Genomic DNA, 19,695 nt, shown 5'->3' with positions numbered 1-19,695 from the left:
AGACTTCCTGACCTTCCACACGGAGCTGCCAGCAGATGGGCCGATGGAAGGCTGGAGCTCTGAACGGACACTTAAGGGAGCGAACACGGGATGTTAGTGCTCCGACAACGGGGCTCTGACCTAACACCTCTAAGTCGCTGTCAGACACAGGCAGGAGACCCTGGCCAGCCAAGGGGCAGCACGTGGCAGCCCTTCTTCCCGGGGGGGAAGGGGACCTAACGCAAAAGCGTTTGTGTGGTTCTGGATTTCTGCTCTTCTTTCCCTTCATCCTCTACTTTTGTTTACTTTGGTTTTCTTTGGCGAAGCTTCTACACTTACCTCAGCTCTGATTTTAATGAAACCCTAGGAAGAATATTTATCTACTGCTTTGGGGTAATGACCTCAAGTGAATTCTATAAGCTGCCACGAATAACAGCACCCCTGCCGGCCACCTTGCTGTCATCCATCTGTCCCCTGGAGGCAGATGGCAGGGCACCTGCAGTCTAGTACAAACCTGCACCACTTAATCCTGGAGACAACGCAGGAGCCAAGTTTGTTTGTTTCTTTTTTTCTTGTTTTTAATTGAGATATAATCCACATACCACAAAATTCACCCTTTTAAAGTGCACAGTTCAGTAGTGTTTAGTATATTTACAGGTCGTACAACCATCACCATTATCTAATTCCAGAATCTTTTCATCACCCCCTCCAAAAAAAAAACTTGTACCCATTGTCGCTCTCCATTCCCCTATGTCCCCAGCCCCTGGCAACCTCCTAATCTACTTTCTATCTCTATGGATTTGCCTATTTGAACCAAGGTAGTTTTGATCACAAATAATAATAACCAAGATGACCTCAGTCCAGTTAACCTAGGAGCACGCGCGTGCACACACACACACACAGCCAGAAGGTTTGAGTTTGGTAACACCTCACCTTCCCTTTTGATACTTTGGACTCCCCATGCTACCCCGTCCCCCCACCTGTGTCTCAGAGGTGACACATGCATTTGTCTTCCCCAGGGTACAACCATTCCTCCTCCATCAAAAACCACGCTGTGTTCTGTCGGTGTCCTGCACCGGTGAGGTAATGCTCAGGTAAACTGAGCTCTGCTGAGGTGCTAAGTACCTGATTTATGTTTTAGCAGAGAACTCTTGCCGTCTACGGCTCGGCTAGGACGGCCATCTGACCCGGTTTGTTTAGAACTGCCCTGTTGCCCGGCTTAATTATTGATAGCATCCCCTTTCCCTCTCAAAGGGTCCTGGCTTCGGTGTTTAATTATATGGTTACCCAACCTTAACCAACATAAATGACTAATCATGGTAATTATAGGCAATTTGGCAGGCCAACAGAGAACATGAATTTAAGTAAATGAGGTTTCAGTACTCTCCCAATCACGGCCCAGCTCTGCATTCCCGTAAAAACGTTGAAGTTCACCAACCTGTAGGAATCAGCGTTTCATCCACAGGCAAAAAGGCATCGGCTTCTATAGTGACTTCATGGTCATATATGTTCGGGGAACCCTGGGAGGGAAAGGTAAAGAAAGAAAACAAGATCTAATGCTTAGTCTTATTTTGTATTTTTGCTTTTTTTTTTTTTTTTTTAAGATTTATTTAAGAGAGAGCACGTGGACCGGGAGGTGGAAGGGAGAGGAAGAGGGAGAGAGAATCCCAAGCAGCTTCCCTGCTCAGTGCTTCATGCTCAGCACGGAGTCCCACGCAGGACTTGATCCCACGACCCCGAGACCAGGACCTGGACGGAAATCAAGAGTCGGACACTTAACCACCTGAGCCACCCAGGTGCCCCAGGTATTTTGGCTTTTTAACTTCTCTTGCAGAAATATTTTCAGGCATTGACAAACACTTTAGAAATCCCATTTGACCTATGGTGACGAATAGTGGGTTCATTTAAGTGTAGGTAGCTAGGTCCTCAACGGAGCAACTCATCTATTTGGAAGACGTTCTCGAGGGTGACCCCCGCATGCATCTTCTTTTCTAAGTGGAATTATGAGTGTGAAAAGTCAGAGAGACATCAGTGGTTTGAAAAACTTTTCGACTTTGGCTTATTAGCAGAGGGGTTTCTCCCACTCTCACATGCAAACAGAAGAGCAAGAGTTGTTGACCTGGAACACACTAGTGCTGGATGGCCAACGTGTCGCCTCCAGGCTTGAGGTGGGGTATCTGTGCCCGTTCTCTGGCCCAGCTCCCACCCAGAGGACCCACTCTGTACCACATGACCGAAGCCCGGGAGTCAGAACTAGAGTTCCTGCTTTGGAGAGCACGTTCAGCCTTCCATTTCAGATGCAGCCCGCCTTCCCAGGGGGAGTCGAAGACGGGTCCGTAGTCGGAAGGCCCGGGGTCTAGTTCCGGCTCTCATGGAGTGGCCCCAGGGAAGTCACTCAACCTAGAATCTCTTGGCCTTCAGGGTAAAACCGGGCAACAATGCTCCTTTTCCACCTTTTCCAGGGTTCTTGTGAGGGACAGTTTAGTAAAGCTGTGGTGTGCGGCTTGCAAATTGGAAAGGACACACACAGGTTTCTGATAAAGAGGATTACATTTGAATAGTATATTTTCAAACTTCACAGCAGAAGACGTGGAAGGGGAACCAGGAGAGGGCTTCTGCCCGGTGAATGCTCAAATGTAAGCTAAACTGGGGATGCTTCTCAACGGGGGATGACTTTGCCATCAGGCAAAATCCGACAGTGTTCTGGAGACATTTTTGATTGTCATGACCGGGGGTGGAAATGCTCTTGGCATCTAGTGGGAAGAAGCCAGGAATTCTGCCAAACACCCTATAATGCACAGCCCTGCAACAAAGAAATTGCCTGACCCAACATGTCAATGCGCTTGGGTTGAGAAACTCCGAGCTAAGCTAAACTGAAAGCTAGGCTGGGTTCTTGAGAAGCAGAGGGAGGCAGAGCCCTGCGGGTTAACCGAAACTGGTCCTCTAGTCAGAAAGACGTAGGCCCACACAATCAAATGGAGTTGTCCTGAGGAGAAATGCCAGGATTTTAGAGACCACGAGAATCTATGTCTAAACCGGCCAGAAATTGCTTTAATTACACTCAAAGGAGGCTCTGTTTCTCAAGAACTGCCCTGGTCTTGTGGGTACGTCTCCCGGTGGGTACACGTGGGCAGGGTAGGAGTGGACGGGAGACAAGGCCAGGACAGAGGCCTCCCCTCTGCCCCCACAGTCTCTCCCTTAGCCACTCCTTTGGTCCCTGTTCTGACCTGAGAAGGCAGGTCCAAGATGGGAGGGGTCAGCACCACCACCTAGTGCTGCTTTCAACTAGAGGGGTCTCTCCTGGCGGGTTCTCCTCCCCGGTCTCAGGGATCCTGCCAGCACCGAAGAGGCCTCTGGGCCTGAGGGGAGCAGAGATGAGGGAAGAGAAGTGGGGACTGTTTCCTTGGCTCTATCTGCTCTGTGCTCAGTGGAAGGCTGAGTAGTATTCCATTGTATGAATATATCACAATCCGTTTATCCGTGTGCCTGTTGATAGACCTTTGTTTGCTTCCAGTTTTTTACTATTATGAATAAAGATGCTTAGGGATTTCCTTTTTCTGTTTGTTTTGTAGCGTTAGGGCAGGAAGAAAGTGATTCAGTCACACACCAAATAAATTGACGAGTGTGAGAGGTTAGGAAGAAGCCGGGTGGGGGAGAAGGAAAGGGACATTCATGAGAGTCACTCCCTTAATGGGTATCGGGTCACCAAGCGGCATCTACATTCCTTTATGAAAGGGAAGCAGCCTTCATTTTATCGTTCTGACTGGAATAATGCAGTGATCCACTCTGGTGGACTATTCCTGCTNGGTTCATCTCCTTTCCAGGCCGGTGAAAACCTGGCAAGGAAGGCTGATCCACCAACAGCTCTGGAGGCCCATCTCTGGGTTCGCTGTTGGTTTCGGTTAGCTTTGCTCAGCTGCTACTGGTTCGGAACATTAACCATTTATAGAGCTCTTTGTGGCCTGCCCGGAGCTTTACGGACCTCTCCGTGCATTGCCACTACGACTGCCTTCATTCAGCTCTCGTCACCTCTAGCAGGATAGCGCCAACTCGAGTACTACCCCAAAGCCACAGCAACTCCCTTACTGGCACCTTCGTTTTCCCCTGGCAGAGTGCTGACTTGTTGATGGGACCTGCGCTAGGCCGTATGCTCAGGGAAAGGACGCCCTCCCTAATCCCACATGAGTGTATTTTGATTCGCCTAAGCCCATCATGGTGGTCCAGTTCCCTTGCTGGTACGGGGTTAGGCAGGGCATGGGACACTCTCCTGGCCCATGAAATGTGAGGCAAAGTCTGCTGGGAGCTTCTGGGAAAAGTTTCGTTTATTCTTAAAAATGGAACATTAGAGATGAAAAAAAGGAATTCTTTTTTGCGTCTGGGTGGAACTATATGAAGACATGATTCCCGGAGCTGCAGCAACCATCATGTGACCAGGAGAGGATGAGCCAAAACACTGAAGAGGCAGAATGGAAAGATAGAAGAACCCGGGTCCTTGCTGACCACCTCCCCAGTCATGCTGGAACCCCACTATTGCCTTTCATCTCAAATTCCCCCAGGCTGCTTCCTAGCTCTTACGTGATTGCCCAGTTTGGGGTTAGATAAGGGAGGAACCACAAGAACAAAGCCCAAACAACCAGCAACCTTTTCCATTCTTTGAAAAACACAGTTCTCTCCTCCCCCCAGGCCACCAACACTCAATCTTAGAAGTGATGAGTCAAAAGTTGGCCCCAGGTAGAACAAACATACTGCTTATTAAATTAAAAAACAAATAAGCAACAAGAAAATACATACGATGAGCTGACCATTTTAAATGACCAAGTTTTGAGCTATTTCCCTGGAGAGGGTTTAAGACATGATAATGCTTTCCTGGGTAGGGTAAGAGATGTTCCAAAGATGCAGAGCCCCTGGACCCCAGGCCTGGTGAGTGACCACCCACTCTCCTCAAAGGGCCCCAAAGGGCTGATGGCCCCCTCCTACCCTCAACCCTGAAGCTAGCCGTGGATTCCAGTTGCACGCGCTAAGATAGTATACAGAAGGGGGTTAACGTTGACCACTCTCCTTGTGGGTCAACTCTGTGACCTGTGAGGGTCCTCATGCCGGGTAAATGGACAGAGCCTTAGTGAACTTGCATTCCCATTTTGACTCCTTGATTGGAATACATCAGCAGATACTTACGTATTTAATGCATTTCTGAATCTATTTCTTTAGAGCACCTCCCTCCGCCCCTGATTATAAAATAGGATGTCCTAAGTATACAAAAATGTGGAAAATAATGAAAAATCACCATGATCTACTACCTATAAAAAACCACTAATATTTTGTTCTATTTCTGCCAAGCTTCTTTCTGAATTATAAAAAGTAGAGTCTTGGGGTGCCTGGGTGGCTCAGTCGGGTAAGCATCTGCCTTCCGCTCAGGTCATGATCCCAGGGTCCTGGGATCGAGCCCCTCGTGGGCCTCCCTGCTCAGTGGGGAGCCTGCTTCTCCCTCTCCCACTCCCCCTGCTTGTTCTTCCTCTCTTTCTCTCTCTGTCAAATAAATAAATAAAATATATATATTTTTTAAAAGTACATTATTTTTTACGCACATTATTGCAGAGCCTCTTACAGCTGGGCATGTTTTGGTTTTGGTTTTGGTTTTGGTTTTTGGTTTAAGATTTTTTTTTTAAGATTTTTATTTCTTTATTTGACACAGAGAGAAAGCAGAAGCAGGGGGGGCAGCAGACAGAGGGAGAGGTAGGCTCCTGGCTGAGCAGGGAACCAGATGCGAGGCTCGATCCCAGGACCCCGGGGTCATGACCCGAGCTGAAGGCAGATGCTTAACCGACTGATGCTTAACCACTTAACCACCTAGGCGCCCTGTCTTTAAAATCTTAAGGAGGATGGTGGAAGTTTCTGAGGATAAGCAACAGACAAGTTTAGAATCCTTTTTCTTATTTTTAAGGGATGAACTTTGGAAATTACATAAGAACCAATTAATTCGTGCTATTTGGAAAGATCCTAGAAAAAAAAGCAGCACTTCGTCAGCAGACTCCTAAAAGAGTGTAAAAATGCAAGATATTACTAGTTGGCTGGGAACATCATCTTGTGGTAGGAAATCATGCCAAAGCGATTCAAGTATAGTAGACAATGATGGCTTTTCAGATGAAGAGGAAGTAATAGAGTCTACAGAGTTTAGCTAAACTTTCTACTCTGCCTCATGTAACAGCCTCCTGGACAAGCTCAAAAATGTCATTAGGAGGGAATAAGGTCGTGTGGAGGGGATTACCTGGGGGGTAGGGACCGTCTCTAGAGCTCTCTTAGAGTGGGCTGCATGCTGGAGGCATACAAATGTTGGCAGCATATCTAAAGGGGCTGAGCCAAGCCCATTTTTAAAGTTCCAAGGACGGAAAGTGCCTTAACTGCAATCTTTTAGGGGTAGGAGTGGAATGAGGAAGCAAATATAAGCTCATGTTACAGTGAGATGAGAGGGAGTTCTTGAAATAGCTAGTTCCTTGTCTGAACATGGGGGAAAGAGGTAATTCTCTGGGTAATACAATGTACTCATTCTACCTTTCTCTCTAACTTCCATTTATTGAGCACCTACTATGAGCCAGCTGCTTTGCTAGCCATTTTTGCTCATCACCAGGGTTGACCCCATTGCCAGAGTAATTCCGTCCTGGGTTGGTCTCTCCAGCCACTCCCCAGGTCATTCCACAAAGCACGCGGCAGGAGAGAAGAGGCAAGTTACATTTATGCTGCAGCAGGAGAGCAGAGCAAGTCCACTTACCTGGCCCGCCAGGTTGAAATAGGAATGGTTGGTCAGACTGACCGGTGTGGTCTGACTGGCCTGGGCTCGGTAGTTGATCATAAGCTCCCCACCATCCAGCGTGTAAGTCACCCAGACTTTCAACTCTCCAGGGTAACCTTCCTCACCATCTGGACTGACCCTCGAGAACTGAACGCCATTTGACAGCACCTGAGGGGTCCAGAGGACCTAGAAAAAAGTGTTTTCGAAGCTGTTCAGTCATTGCAATTTCGAGCTAAATGCCACGTTTCAATATTTAAAGCTAGCTAATTCTAGGAAGAGAAATGGTTATATGATCTTCAAGATGTTTGAATAATAGCTTTGTTCTACTATTCAAATAACTTTGTTCTAAATTCCAACAGCTTGGATTTTAATTGTTCTAAAATTTTGTTTTATACAAAAAAGTAGATTTTAAGAGAAAATGTTTGCTCTTTACCTACTCATATTCCCCATAGTCTTTCTCCCTAAACTTATACATATGTGTCTACAATATTTTCTTCTTCCCCTTCTTTAAAAGTTTTGTTTTTGTTTTTTATCTTGGTGCCCCATTCTGATAAATGTCATATAGCGATATCTGCTAATGGTATTAATGGTATTAAAAAAAATGACCTTAATAAATCAGCCCCTCTTTCCCAGGGAAGTACTATTTATGAATATTTATAAAAAACGCTCCAAGATTCTCTATATTCCCTGGGCAGAGTTCCAAACGAACAAGAAGACACTTGCTCTGTCAGGAAGAGTTCTGCCCACATGTCAGGAGTCCCGATTTGGGGGCCAGGTTTGTTCCTAGCTCACTGTGTGATGTTGGGCATCAGTCCCTGCCATAAAGGGGCTGGAAAAATGATCCCGAAGTCTTCTTCTCATTCTAGAAAATATGGTTCTAAGGGTGGCAGAAAAAATATGAAGAAAAGTTTTCTAGAATTTTTTGCTTTTGAAACAGGAATCTTTGATTCACACAGTGGTTCCTCTCACCTTTGCTCTAGAGGCCTCAAGATTACCCTTACAGGGGAGGGCCAGCCAGCACTTACTGAGTGCCCATGATGAGCCAGACACTTTGCTAGGAACTTCACAGACACTCTCTTTTATTTTTTTTTTAATGATTTTTATTTATTTATGTGACAGAGAGACAGCCAGTGAGAGAGGGAACACAGCAGGGGAGTGGGAGAGGAAGAAGCAGGCTCCCAGCAGAAGAGTCCAATGTGGGACTCGATCCCGGAACGCCGGGATCACGCCCTGAGCCAAAGGCAGACGCTTAACAACTGTGCTACCCAGGCGCCCCCACAGACACTCTCTTATCTGTCTCAGCGCTGACTCAGTGTAGGCATCATTATCTTCATTTAACGATGAGAGAGTTGGGCTCAGAAAGAACACACTACTTTTCCTAGCTTCTTCCAGCTGGGAAGATAGTGGTCTGATCCTGAGCTTTTTTCCTTATTCTATGCTATCAAAGGACATACTGTCCAGAGAGCCCCAGTCCCTTTGAGGGGGGGGTCACTAGTCAAGAGGTCTTTGCTAATAGGAGATATCCATTTGTTTGGTGCTCACCAGCCACTGACCTGGTGCTTTACATAAATCATTTTATAAGATAAGGATTTGGTTGAACCAAATGAAATGACCATCTTTGTAGGTCAAAATAGTTGAACACTGGCCCTTTCAAATGGCTCCCACTAATACTATGACCCCATTTTACAGATGAGCAAATTGAGTTCAGTAGTGTTACCTTGCCTACTTCCACCTCCCATATTCCCGGGGTTGAGTAGAACCTTTTCATAGTTCACGCTCGTTGTTTAAAACTCTTTTTTTTTTAACGATTTATTTATTTTATATATATATAGAAAGAGAGAGAGGGAAAGAGAGAAAGCGCACAAGCAGGGGGAGGAGCAGAGGGAGAGAGAGAGAGAAAGTCTTTTTTTTTTAAGATTTTATTTTTTTATTTGACAGAGTGAGAGAGCACAAGTAGGGAGAGTAGCAGGCAGAGAGAGAGGGAGAAGCAGGCTTCCCGCCGAGCAGGGAGCCTGACATGGGGCTCGATCCCAGGACCCTGGGATCACGACCCAAGCCGAAGGCAGACACCCAACTGACTGAGCCACCCAGGTGCTCCTAGGAGAGAGAGAGTGTTAAGCAGACTCCAGGCTGAGCATGGAGCCCGACATGGGGCTCGATCTCAGGACCCTGAGATCATGACCTGAGCTGAAACCAAGAGTTGGACACTTAACTGATTGAGCCACCCAGGGGCCCTGTGCCCATTGTTTAAAGGGGTAAAAAAATCTTGTTTAAGTCATACATGTCATTAGTGACAGAACTAAGATTCAGACTTAGGCCTGGAGTCTACAGCATTCCACATCTTCTTTACAGTGAATGTTTTGTTTGAATCTCCTTTTTTCAACAGAAAAGTTGAAGCCAAACACTGTCCTTCCAAATAGACTGAAAGATAATCATTTCTGTGGGCCACAGGAATGGCCTTTGAGCCCAGGCTCTGCCCACCTGCTCCTAGCGTGGCCTGGATCTCTCTCACTGATGTTGAGAGATCCCACATTTACCAGGCAGGGAAGCCCAGCAGGAGCAGAGGTCTCTGCCTTTACGTACGGTGAAAGCAGCTGGTATCTGAAACAAATTCACTGACCTTAGTAAAAAATTAATTTTACACCCTACTTATCTCCTAGAAGTCTTGAATTTTCAAGACACTTAAAATATAAAGCCAGTTATATGCATGATTAAAAAAAGAAAAAATCCCCCAAATGGAAAATTTTAGGAATAAAGTATTTGAAACAAAATGTTCTCCACTTACCACCTAGTTTTTGTCCTTAGAGAAAGAACACAGTGGAAAGTTTTTTGTGTAAACCAATATTATCGGTTAAGTATAATTTTGGGGAAAACACAATTCCTACCCATGGGAGAATATCCCTGACTCCGCACTTTCCAAATTTCCTGAAAATTTCCACATTTGCATCTCTAGGCCTACTTAAATACCATTTCTAATCCTGTTAGGTTATTCAATTTCATCTTTTAAGAAAAATGTGTTGATATAAATAGAAGAAGACGTACCTACAAACCAGCTATTATTCAGTAATTGTCGAGATGAAATACACTGGAAACAAAGTTCCCCCGATACGGCTCACGTTACGCTGTGAAAGCTTACAGTTCAAAAGCTTTCAATATCCCCAGGGAAACATTCCAAGTCTGTCCCCAACCCTCTCTGGGCTTCTGCACAGCCATTTTTTCCAGTACCTACTTACTAAATGAAATGCTACTCTTCCTTCAAGGGTGGTTCAAATCCTGCCTCCCCGGTTGCTAGAATCTGTCCACACCCGGTGTCTACAGCACACCGCTGGCATCTACATTAGGGGCCGGTTGCCGAGAACAGCTGTTTATCGAAGGGTCTGGCTCCCTCGCTCTCCTGGAGTCCCAGGAATCCCCACCATATGACGCTGCCTGGTTCACAGAAGGGACTCAATAGGCACAGTGCACTGGGAGGTATGTCCTCACTAGCTGGCTGTGTTTTTACAGGGCACACAGGTGAGGCAGCGCCACAGAAAACACTACAGTGGAACAGAGGGAAGGGGATCAAACCAGAACAGGTGCTGTTCTGACGCTCCTCTGACGATCCCTGTCAGAACAGAGCTGGACCTGACTTCCTCTGGTTGGCCTTTGCCCATGGGCCTGCCATACTCCGGAGACCCTCTGTCCCAGTACTGCCAGGACCGAGGCCACCCCTTGCCTTCAAGCCTTCCTGGTGTGAGGCGTCTGATCACGGAGCAACAGGGAGGAGATGGAGCATGTGTGGTTCTAGGCCACAGACGGGAAGTTGGTGAGACACGGGAAAGAGTGACCAACTTCCTTCAACGGGACAGGTGGCAGTCAGAGGCAGAAAGGAAGAAATGGTGATCTTGAACTGCCACACACCTTCTAGTATTTTCTGGCTCTTCTTTAGGAAATAAACTGGGTGGTATAATTTAAAGGAGAGTTAGCCACCAAAATTATCACCCTGAAATTAGACTAGTAAGAGAGTCGCTGGGGGTTAAGCCTCAGACTCCCACACAGCTAGGAAGCAGGCCAGGCATTTCTACTTCAGGGAGAAGCTGTTTGATCAGTTTGCTGTCCTAACCTTGTTTTGCCGGGATTCGCTTGGGGAATGGGAGTTTTACTGCGGACAGGAGTAATCCGGGGAGAATCTGAGGTAATTTTGAGGCATGAGGCACTTCGCTGGAAGGCTATGCCTGGATGTGGCACCACGCTGCATGGAGGGGGGGCATAGTGGCAGTTTCAGGGGTGTGTGTTGGACCGGGGGCGCTTACACCAGCAGTTATTGTGCAGAAACAAGGGCTGCGGGCCGGGCAGCCCAACCTAGGAGTTATATGGCCTTTCAGACCCTCAGATTTCTCACTTGGTGAGAACGCAGGGCTCTCGTAAGCACGACAGAGAAGACATGCAAATGCCTTGTACAGTAAGTGGCAGGTAGTGTTTGTAAGCCACTTTTCCGTTGTGCCCAAGGTCCACTGGACTTCTGAGCCTGACACCGGGAGAAAGTCATTCCCTATCTTTCCCAAGTCAAGGACTGTCACCCTTTCACTCAGGGCTCCCCTGCCTGTTATAGTCCGACGAGCTACAGAAGGATGGGTCCCCCGAACCCCAGGATCGGCCTCTTTCCTGTATCACCTCCCCACACATCTGCTGTAGGGCCTAGGATTGAGCCTAGCGAACAGATGGTATGTTTGAAGGTACTCTGTGAAGTACGCCAGGTGAGGACTCTGTCCAGCGCCCCCGACTCACCTTATCAAACCCTCTGACTCCTCCATGCAGACTGTTGGGTCCATTGTTAATGGCCAGCCTATGCTCCTTCCCGTCCAATGTGAATGTTCCTTTGGCAATTCGGTTGGCCACCCTGCCAACCACGGCTCCGAAGTAGGGCTGCTTTTGGAGGTAGCCTGCAGGACATGAGATGGAAGTGTTTTTTAAAACTTCAGACCAAAGGTGAGGCTCCCACTGCTGCCCACCACTTCCTTCTGAGAGAAGCTGAAAGTAGGAACAGCTTGGACGTACTCAACTCCTCAGGGAGCACAGAAAAATGGTGTTCTTTACACACGACGTTTTCCCTTTCCAAAAGTAATGCATGTTCTTTGTAAACATTGTGAAAGAACTTTATAAAGCACGAAGAAGAAATGTATTTTTTTTAAAGATTTATTTAGGGATGCCTGGGTGGTTCAGTTGGTTAAGAGTCTGCCTTTGGCTTGGGTCGTGATCCCAGGGTTCTGGGATCGAGCCCCGCATCAGGATCCTAACTCAGCGGGGAGCCTGCTTCTCCCTCTGCCTGCTGCTCCCCCTGCTTGTGCTCTCTCTCTCTCTGACAAATAAATAATTAAAATCTTTAAGAAAAAAAGATTTATTTATTTGAGGGGGGAGGGGCAGAAGAAGAGGTAGCGAGAGTCTTAAGCAGACTCCGCATGCTGAGCATAGAGCCCCACTTGGGGGTTGATCTCATGAGATCAACACCGAGCCGAAACCAAGAGTCAGATGTGCAACCAACTGAGCCACCCAGGCACCCCAAGAAATTTAAATCATCTTCATCTCATCACTAGAGAGGACAACTGTTAATATTCTTATGTATATCCTCCTGCCCTTTAGTACATGCAGACATGTGCTTTTCTTCTTTTTATAAAATCGGAGTCTTAATTTAAGTGCTACTTTGTAATTTGCTCTTTTCTAAGTCAATTTCCTTAACTAAAAACCCTATTTTTGTGTTGTCTTGAGAAGAATTCTTCTTCCTCTTTTTATTTTTTTAAAATAATACCATTATTTCATGAAACTATCCTTTAAAGAGCATTAAGCAAATTATATAGGGAGTAGGCGTGTCAGAGGAAATACAGGACACCCAGCTGAATCTGAATTTCGGATAAACGATAAATAATTTTTTAGTATAAGTATATCCATATTATTATTATACATGAGACATACTTAACATTTAAAAACCATTTGCTGGGGTGCCTACCTGGCTCAGTCAGAAGAGCACGAGACTCTTGACCTCAGGGTCGTGAGTTCAAGCCCCATGTTGGGTGTAGAGATTCCTTAAATAAATGAATAAATAAAAACTTTTTAAAAAGTTTTAAAAAACCCATTTGTTATTTATTTGAAATTCAAATTTAATCAGGTGTCCCATATTCTCATTCACTAAATCTGGCAACCTTAATAAAGACTAAAATGTGAAAGGGGCATCTGTGTGCCTCAGTCAGTTACGTGTCTGTCTCTTGATTTCAACTCAGGTTATGATCTCAGGGTTGTAAGATCCAGCCCCATGTCGGGCTCCACGCTCAGCAGGGAGTCTGCTTGAGATTCTCTGTCTCCCTCTGCCCCCTATCCCCTGCTCCCTGCACTCTGTCTCAAATAAATAAACAAATCTTTTTTTTAAAAAAAGAGTAAAACGTGAAAGTCCCTCTTTTAAGCCTCAGCTCTTCTTCTTGTGGACCTCGCTGCTATATATGAGAACCACTGCTACAAGATGAAATCAGAGAGGGAGACAAACCATAAGAGACTCTTAATCATAGGAAACAAACTGAGGATTGCTGGAGGGGAGGAGGTGGGGAGATGGAGTAACTGGGTGACGGACATTACAGAGGGCATGTGATGTGATGAGCACTGGGTGTTACACAAGACTGATGACTCACTGACCTCCACCTCTGAAAGTAATAATACATTATCTGTTAATTAACTGAATTTAAATGAAAAAAAAAAAGAAGAGTATGCAATTCAAGCATATGAATTATTTTTACCATGGCTGGAGGGGCTCTTGGATACAGACCCTGAACCATTAGGCCAGTTGCAGATCATAGGTTCCCATTACTCAACTGGCTGGGTGTAAGTGAAACATTAACCATCCTCTTCCAGGTCTCTCCTGATTCACTCCCCCGCTAACCTGCAGGTCCTCCGAGTCCTGCGTATGGACTGTCGTAATAGCTAACCCTGAGATCTTCCTAAGGCTCGGCCACTTCCTAAGTGCTCTACATTCAACTCATTTCATCTTCAGGATAGTTCTATGAGCTAGACAATATTATTACCCTCATTTTACAGACGTGGAACCTGAGGACAGAAAGGCTACGTAACTTGCCCCAAAACACAGCTAGTTATCAGAAGAACCTGGATTTGAACACAGCCTGGCTCCTAAGTACTCGTTCTGAAGCATCACATTATTTGAAAAGCACAAGACTTTCTGGTGAATTGATCTTACTACCACCCCTCAGCATAGGCCAGACTGACCTCGCCAAAAGCTCCCACCTCCCTCCCCGCCCTCCTCTCTTTCTGAAGCTGCAGCTTTCAAACTCCTTACACTGGGTAACCAAAAGGAGTTCCGACAGGCCAGGAAAACTTCTCTTGGTTTTGCTTCATCTGCTTTTGTTTTTTTAGTAGACTTTATTTTTTAAAGATTTTATTTATTTGTCAGAGAGAGAAAGAGACCATAAGCAGGGGGAGCGGCAGAGGGAGAAGCAGGCTCCCTGCTGAGCAAAGAGCCAAATTCGGGACTTGATCCCAGGACCCTGGGATCATGACCTGAGCCGAAGGCAGACGCTTAACCAACTGAGCCACCCAGGTGCCTTAGACTTTATTTTTAGAGCAGTTTTAGGTCTACAGCAAAACTGAGCAGAAAGTACAGGTTCCTCATATATTCCCCGTCCCCACACATGCATAGCCTCTCTTGTTACCAACATCCCCCATCAGAGAGACACATTTCTAATAATTGATGAACCCACACCAACATATCATTATCACCCAAAGTCCATAGTTCAACAGTAGGGCTCACTCTTGGTGCTGTACATTCTATGGGTTTGGACAAAGGAATAATGATATGTATCCATCATTATAATACAATACATAGTATTTTCACTGCCCTAAAAATCTTCCGTGTTCTCCCTATTCATCCCTTCCATCCCCCTAGCCCCTGGCAACCACAAATCTTTTTACTGACTCCATAAACTTGCCTTTTTCGGAATGTCATAGTTGGACTTGGATAGTAGGTAGCCCTTTCAGATGGGCTTTTTTCATTTAATAATATGAGTTTTAGTGGCTTTTTGTGGCTTAGTAGCTCATTTCTTTTTAGCACTGGGTAATATTCCACTGGGCGGGATGTTCCACAGTTCATTTGTCCATTCACGGACCACAGGACAACTTGGTTGTTGTTTGGGCAATTATGAATAAAGCTGCTATAAACGCCTTTGTGCAGGTTTTGTGTGGACGTGTGTGTGGACGTGTGTGTGTGTGTGTGTGTGAACATAAATTTTTAACTCCTTTGAGTAACTACCAAGAAGCACGACTGCTTGCTTATAGTTAGAATATGGTTAGAATATGTTTAGTTTTGTAAGAAACGATCAGACTGTCTTCCAAAGTGGCTGCACCATTTTGCATTCCCACCAGCAATGAATGAGATTTCCTGTTGCCCCACATCCTTGCCAGCATTTGGTGTTTTCAGTGTTCTGGATTTTGGCCATACTGGTAACCCTCACTATTATTTTAATCTGCATTTTTCTGATGACGCATAATGTGGACCATTCATCTGCTTTTCAGGAGTCAAAAATATGAAGAAAAGCAGAATTTTTGTTTAAAATCGTTTGGCTGTATCTATTTTTTATTTCTACTTTGATCCGTTCAACCTTAACTCTTCACCAGTCACATGCGTGGCTCTGGAAACCATGACAAATCCAACAGCAATGCTGCTGGTTCACGGGCTTGTAAGAATTCCCTCGGAAGGGACCGCTTTCTGGCCACAGTAAATAGCCCACCACAGAGATAAGAAGCACTTGTCAGTCCTTGGTTTAGAGGAAGAGTTTTAATGACTGAACCATAAGGACAGCAGAAAGCACTGCTCCCAACTTGTCTCTGAAAAACTCTTCCGAACAAATGGATTTTATACTATCTTCATATGTTACTAAGTTTCTTTGTTTTTTTTTTTTTAAAGATTTTATTTTATTTATTCGACAGAGGTAGAGACAGCCAGCGAGAGAGGGAACACAAGCAGGGGGAGTGGGAGAGGAAGAAGCAGGCTCATAGCGGAGGAGCCTGATGTGGGGCTCGATCCCATAACGCCGGGATCACGCCCTGAGCCGAAGGCAGACGCTTAACCGCTGTGCCACCCAGGCGCCCCCATATGTTACTAAGTTTTATATCAAATCAGAATTATAGAGAGTGACAGTCCTCAAATTCTGAAAAGGCCATGACTAAAAAGCTTGTTTTGAAATGCAGAAAATACTGTTTTCCATGCAAAAAGGGCAGGTTTCTAGGTCAAGCCACAATGATGATTTAATCAAGCCAACTGCTGATGTGGGATAAAGGGTAGAGAAAAAGTCTGTCCCTTTTCCTGGGCAAAGGACTGGCCAGAATATATTACTGGATCTTTCCACTCCTCTAACATTCCAAGGACCCCAGCTGGGCTGTCCGCCTCCTACAGCCCAAACTTCAGCCAGAGTGCCCTAAAGTCTGACATAAAAGTGCCTACTAATCCCAGTCGAAGCTTCTACTACCTGAATGACTTTCCTTTGGCTTTCGGAGGAAACATTACTTTCATTGACAAGCATTTTAATTGTCCCCAACATCTTAGATATTTTCCAATGGCCGCTGGCTGCCCACATGGATTTTCATGCCCTTTCTTCAGTGTTAACTAAGTGAGGTAAAAAGTTCAAGTAGTGTGAGGGAAGATATTTGGAGGCAAGGGAAGGAAAAGAGATAAAAACTATTGGTTGTTCACTACAGACACTATCACAGCTGGTAGCACATTTAATCATCACTATCCATTAATTTAGGCGAGGAAGTAAGTCTGGGGAGGTTAAATAACGTGCTTAGGTCCCACGGCTTTAAGGGACAAAGCAGAGACTTAAACCAGGAATCCTCAACGTTCCTCTAAGGGCACTCTTGGCCGTCTGCAATACTACACCGCAGCCTCTGAACCCGTCCCCTTTCCTCCACCCCCCTATGAATCACGGTTTTCAAAAAGCACAAAGTCCATTTTCTTCTATTTTTTTCCACAATGGCTCTCACGGCAGCAATAGCTGGGTATTCGGTGGTAACTGGGGGGAAGATAGAGGGGCAGAACAGGCAGTGATCGTGTGGGTAGGTCGTTGATACCTGTGGCTTATAGGCAAATAGTCTCATCACAGGTTTTGAAAGAAGTCATAATGATTGTAGGTGGGACATGAACATGAAAAGCATTTTTAAGTATTTTAGGTACAAAAAATGGCAGAAAAATTCATAGGAGGCATTACTGATTTTTCCAGGCTGTAACTAAAAGATCCTATGATTTACCTGTTTAGAATTCTACAGAAGAAAGATCTAATTTTCCCAGGGAGAAATTGAACCATTCCGACCTCCGGTCATGGCCATGATCCAAGCAGTTTATATAAGCTATCTGGGAAACTGGAGAGAGTTGACATCTAACCTGGCAGATACCAAAGGACCATGTCTCAAAGAATTACACATGCTTAGCTCCTCCCTGTGGCTCAAAACGTTTGGGGGACATAGTAATGTCAAGATAACCCCCTATTCTGTCATATTCTGTCACGTCTTGTAGCTTTAAATGATTTACCTCCGTTTTGTTCACATAATACTTACATATTCAGATAGTTGAAAAGAATATGCAGTGAAAATAAAGTCTCCTTCTTAACCCTGCACCCCAGCTACCCAGTGTCTTTTCTTAAAGACAATCACTGTTAGCAATTTCTTTTTTTCTTTTTTAAGATCTTTTTTTTTTTTTTAAGTAATTTCTACACCCCACGTGGGGCTCAAACTCACAACCCTGAGATCAAGAGCCATACTCTCCATCAGCTGAGCCAGCCAGGTGCCCACTTTTGCCAGTTTCTTAACATGGGTTTTAATACACAAGAATTAATCAAAATAGTAGCAGAGCAGCATTTCACACTATTCTAACCAAGACAAGTATGCTTCCTGTTATGACATATATGGAGTCTTCTTTTATCTTTAGCAATACTGAGAGAATCTACAAAAAAAACTGAAAGACGGGCTGTAGAAAGGGAACAAAGGGCCACTGCCATAACCACGAAGCCGACTGCACATATTAGAAAGCACTAATTGACATTCTGAGGGCTTTTTTCCAACTTTTCCTCTTCTGAAAATAGCGTGCTTTCCTTTCAAAATCGGTAATTCAATTATCTAAATTATAGCATAGGAATGAGGACGTCTGTCTTGACCCAGCACCCACAATATTTTAGACGCTTTGATTCAACTTTTGGGGGAAGCCTGTGATGCATCCTAATAAGAAAATGCTATTTAACGTTCTCAAGACAGGTGACTACCGTGGAGGGCAATACAGAGCAAGCTAGATCACTATAATCCGAGGGGATCTGGGTTTTTTCCCTCCCTTTCAAGAACATGTGGGGATAATACTTTCTTCACCTAGACTCCCACAGGAGTCCTAGACTCAGAGACGACTCCACTGTATGGATGCCCTCACAAAATCGACACTTCCACGCCTATGAAGACACTGTTGCCTCCCAGGCGTCGTGTCATGGCACACGGTTCACAAGAATTCCACAGACACTTTGTCTTTTAAGATCCGCGTGGCTCTTGTATCAGAACTAAAACGGGTAAGGAGTGAGGGTAGGTGAATGAATGTGTGCAGAGGTGCGGGGGGAGGGCCGCTATCTCCGATCAGGCAGAGATGGAAGAGGTGATAAAAGCAGATGCTGACAGCTCAGTATCTCCAAGGCTTTGCTGGCTCTGGAATTCTAGACCCTCTGTCGAATTCTTCGACTCCATTGGGCAATTTTGCACCAGCCAAGTAATCTCTTTGTGATTCTGCGTCAGCCCAGAAAATAGCTATGCTACTAACAGAGAGAGAGGTGACTCAGCAAAATGATTCTGAAGAATCCTCTTTTGTCACTCGTCAACCCTCATAGCTTCTGACTCTGAAAACCGAAGATCTGAACCCCCACCAGAGAAACACCAAGACCCGGAGTCTTCTGTTGACTTCTAACCATGAGCCATCTTACATATCTAAAGAACCAAACAGATAGAAAGACACACCTAAAGGAAAACCTCAAACCTCCTCTGGCAGTTTTTGTGCACGCCCCTTCCACTGAGCAAAGGCTATTTCTCTTCAAGCAGTTTCCCTTGGCCAGCTTTATTTAGCTCAGACCTTATCTCCTGTCTAGGTACACGGTAGTGACAAGAGATAGCACTGCGGCCATTTTCCTTGGCTGAGATCAAACTGCACCTGTAATTAGGCATGAATCCGGTGAGTGGGCTAATGTCCATGTCCCCAGCTAAAGGGCAAGCTCTATGAGGGTCAGGACATTGTCTCAATGAATGACATAACTGAATGAACAGTTTGTGAACGCCTCGATTCATACATGCTCCTAATTGCCCACGGATTCCAATAAAAGTCCATCCTAGTTGGGAGGCCTCATTGCTAGACAGTGAGTCGGTCTTCTACTTTCCACTCGGTACAGGGTTAGTGTGGCCCCCGGAACGCTGGGGCCCCATTACATCAGACCAAGTTGGCAGAACTGTCTGCACCCAGCGAGCCACGCTGGAGCATTTCTGAGACCACCAGACCTCAAAGAGGATCTGATGAAGGAGAAAGGAAGTAGAAGACGCAGGTCCCGGATTGTCCTCCTACAGGAGAACACAAAGCCCGAACGGGGAGCCACACCCCCTCTGGCCAGCTCTTCCCTCTCCTGCCCTCGCAGACCTGGCAGCTCAAAGATGGCTCCTGGGTTGCAGGGGTTTCATCTAATCCTCAACTCTTCCAAATTAACTAAAGCAATGCCTAAATGGATAACCAGAGGCCAAGTCCTGTAGTTCCCATTCATTTGTCTTTTTCGGGGCACTGGATGGAAACACGGAGTTGGCTGACGGCAAGCACTCCTGACCGCGACCAGCTCGGGGACTTGCCCCGGGTCCCGGCCGCCAGCAGCCCGATCGATCGGGGGGGGGGG

General features: G+C 45.7%; 1 protein-coding gene across 2 annotated transcripts in view; it reads right to left on the bottom strand.

Annotated features, from left to right (window-relative positions):
* GALM (galactose mutarotase) overlaps nucleotides 1-19,695 on the bottom strand; it is a 110,037-nt gene that overhangs the window by 27,002 nt on the left and 63,340 nt on the right. For both annotated transcript variants that reach the window (XM_040623129.1, XM_008700214.2), the window contains exons 2-4: nucleotides 11,534-11,688; nucleotides 6,746-6,952; nucleotides 1,418-1,499 (exon numbers count right to left, since the gene is read on the bottom strand). In XM_040623129.1, coding sequence (XP_040479063.1) covers nucleotides 1,418-1,499; nucleotides 6,746-6,952; nucleotides 11,534-11,688 — 444 coding nt within the window. The remainder of the gene's footprint in view (nucleotides 1-1,417; nucleotides 1,500-6,745; nucleotides 6,953-11,533; nucleotides 11,689-19,695) is intronic.

The sequence above is a fragment of the Ursus maritimus genome, unplaced genomic scaffold (genome assembly GCF_017311325.1).
Source record: "Ursus maritimus isolate PB19 unplaced genomic scaffold, ASM1731132v1 scaffold_6, whole genome shotgun sequence".
Classification (NCBI taxonomy): Eukaryota; Metazoa; Chordata; class Mammalia; order Carnivora; family Ursidae; genus Ursus; species Ursus maritimus.
This window is presented reverse-complemented; position numbering and strand designations above follow the sequence as displayed.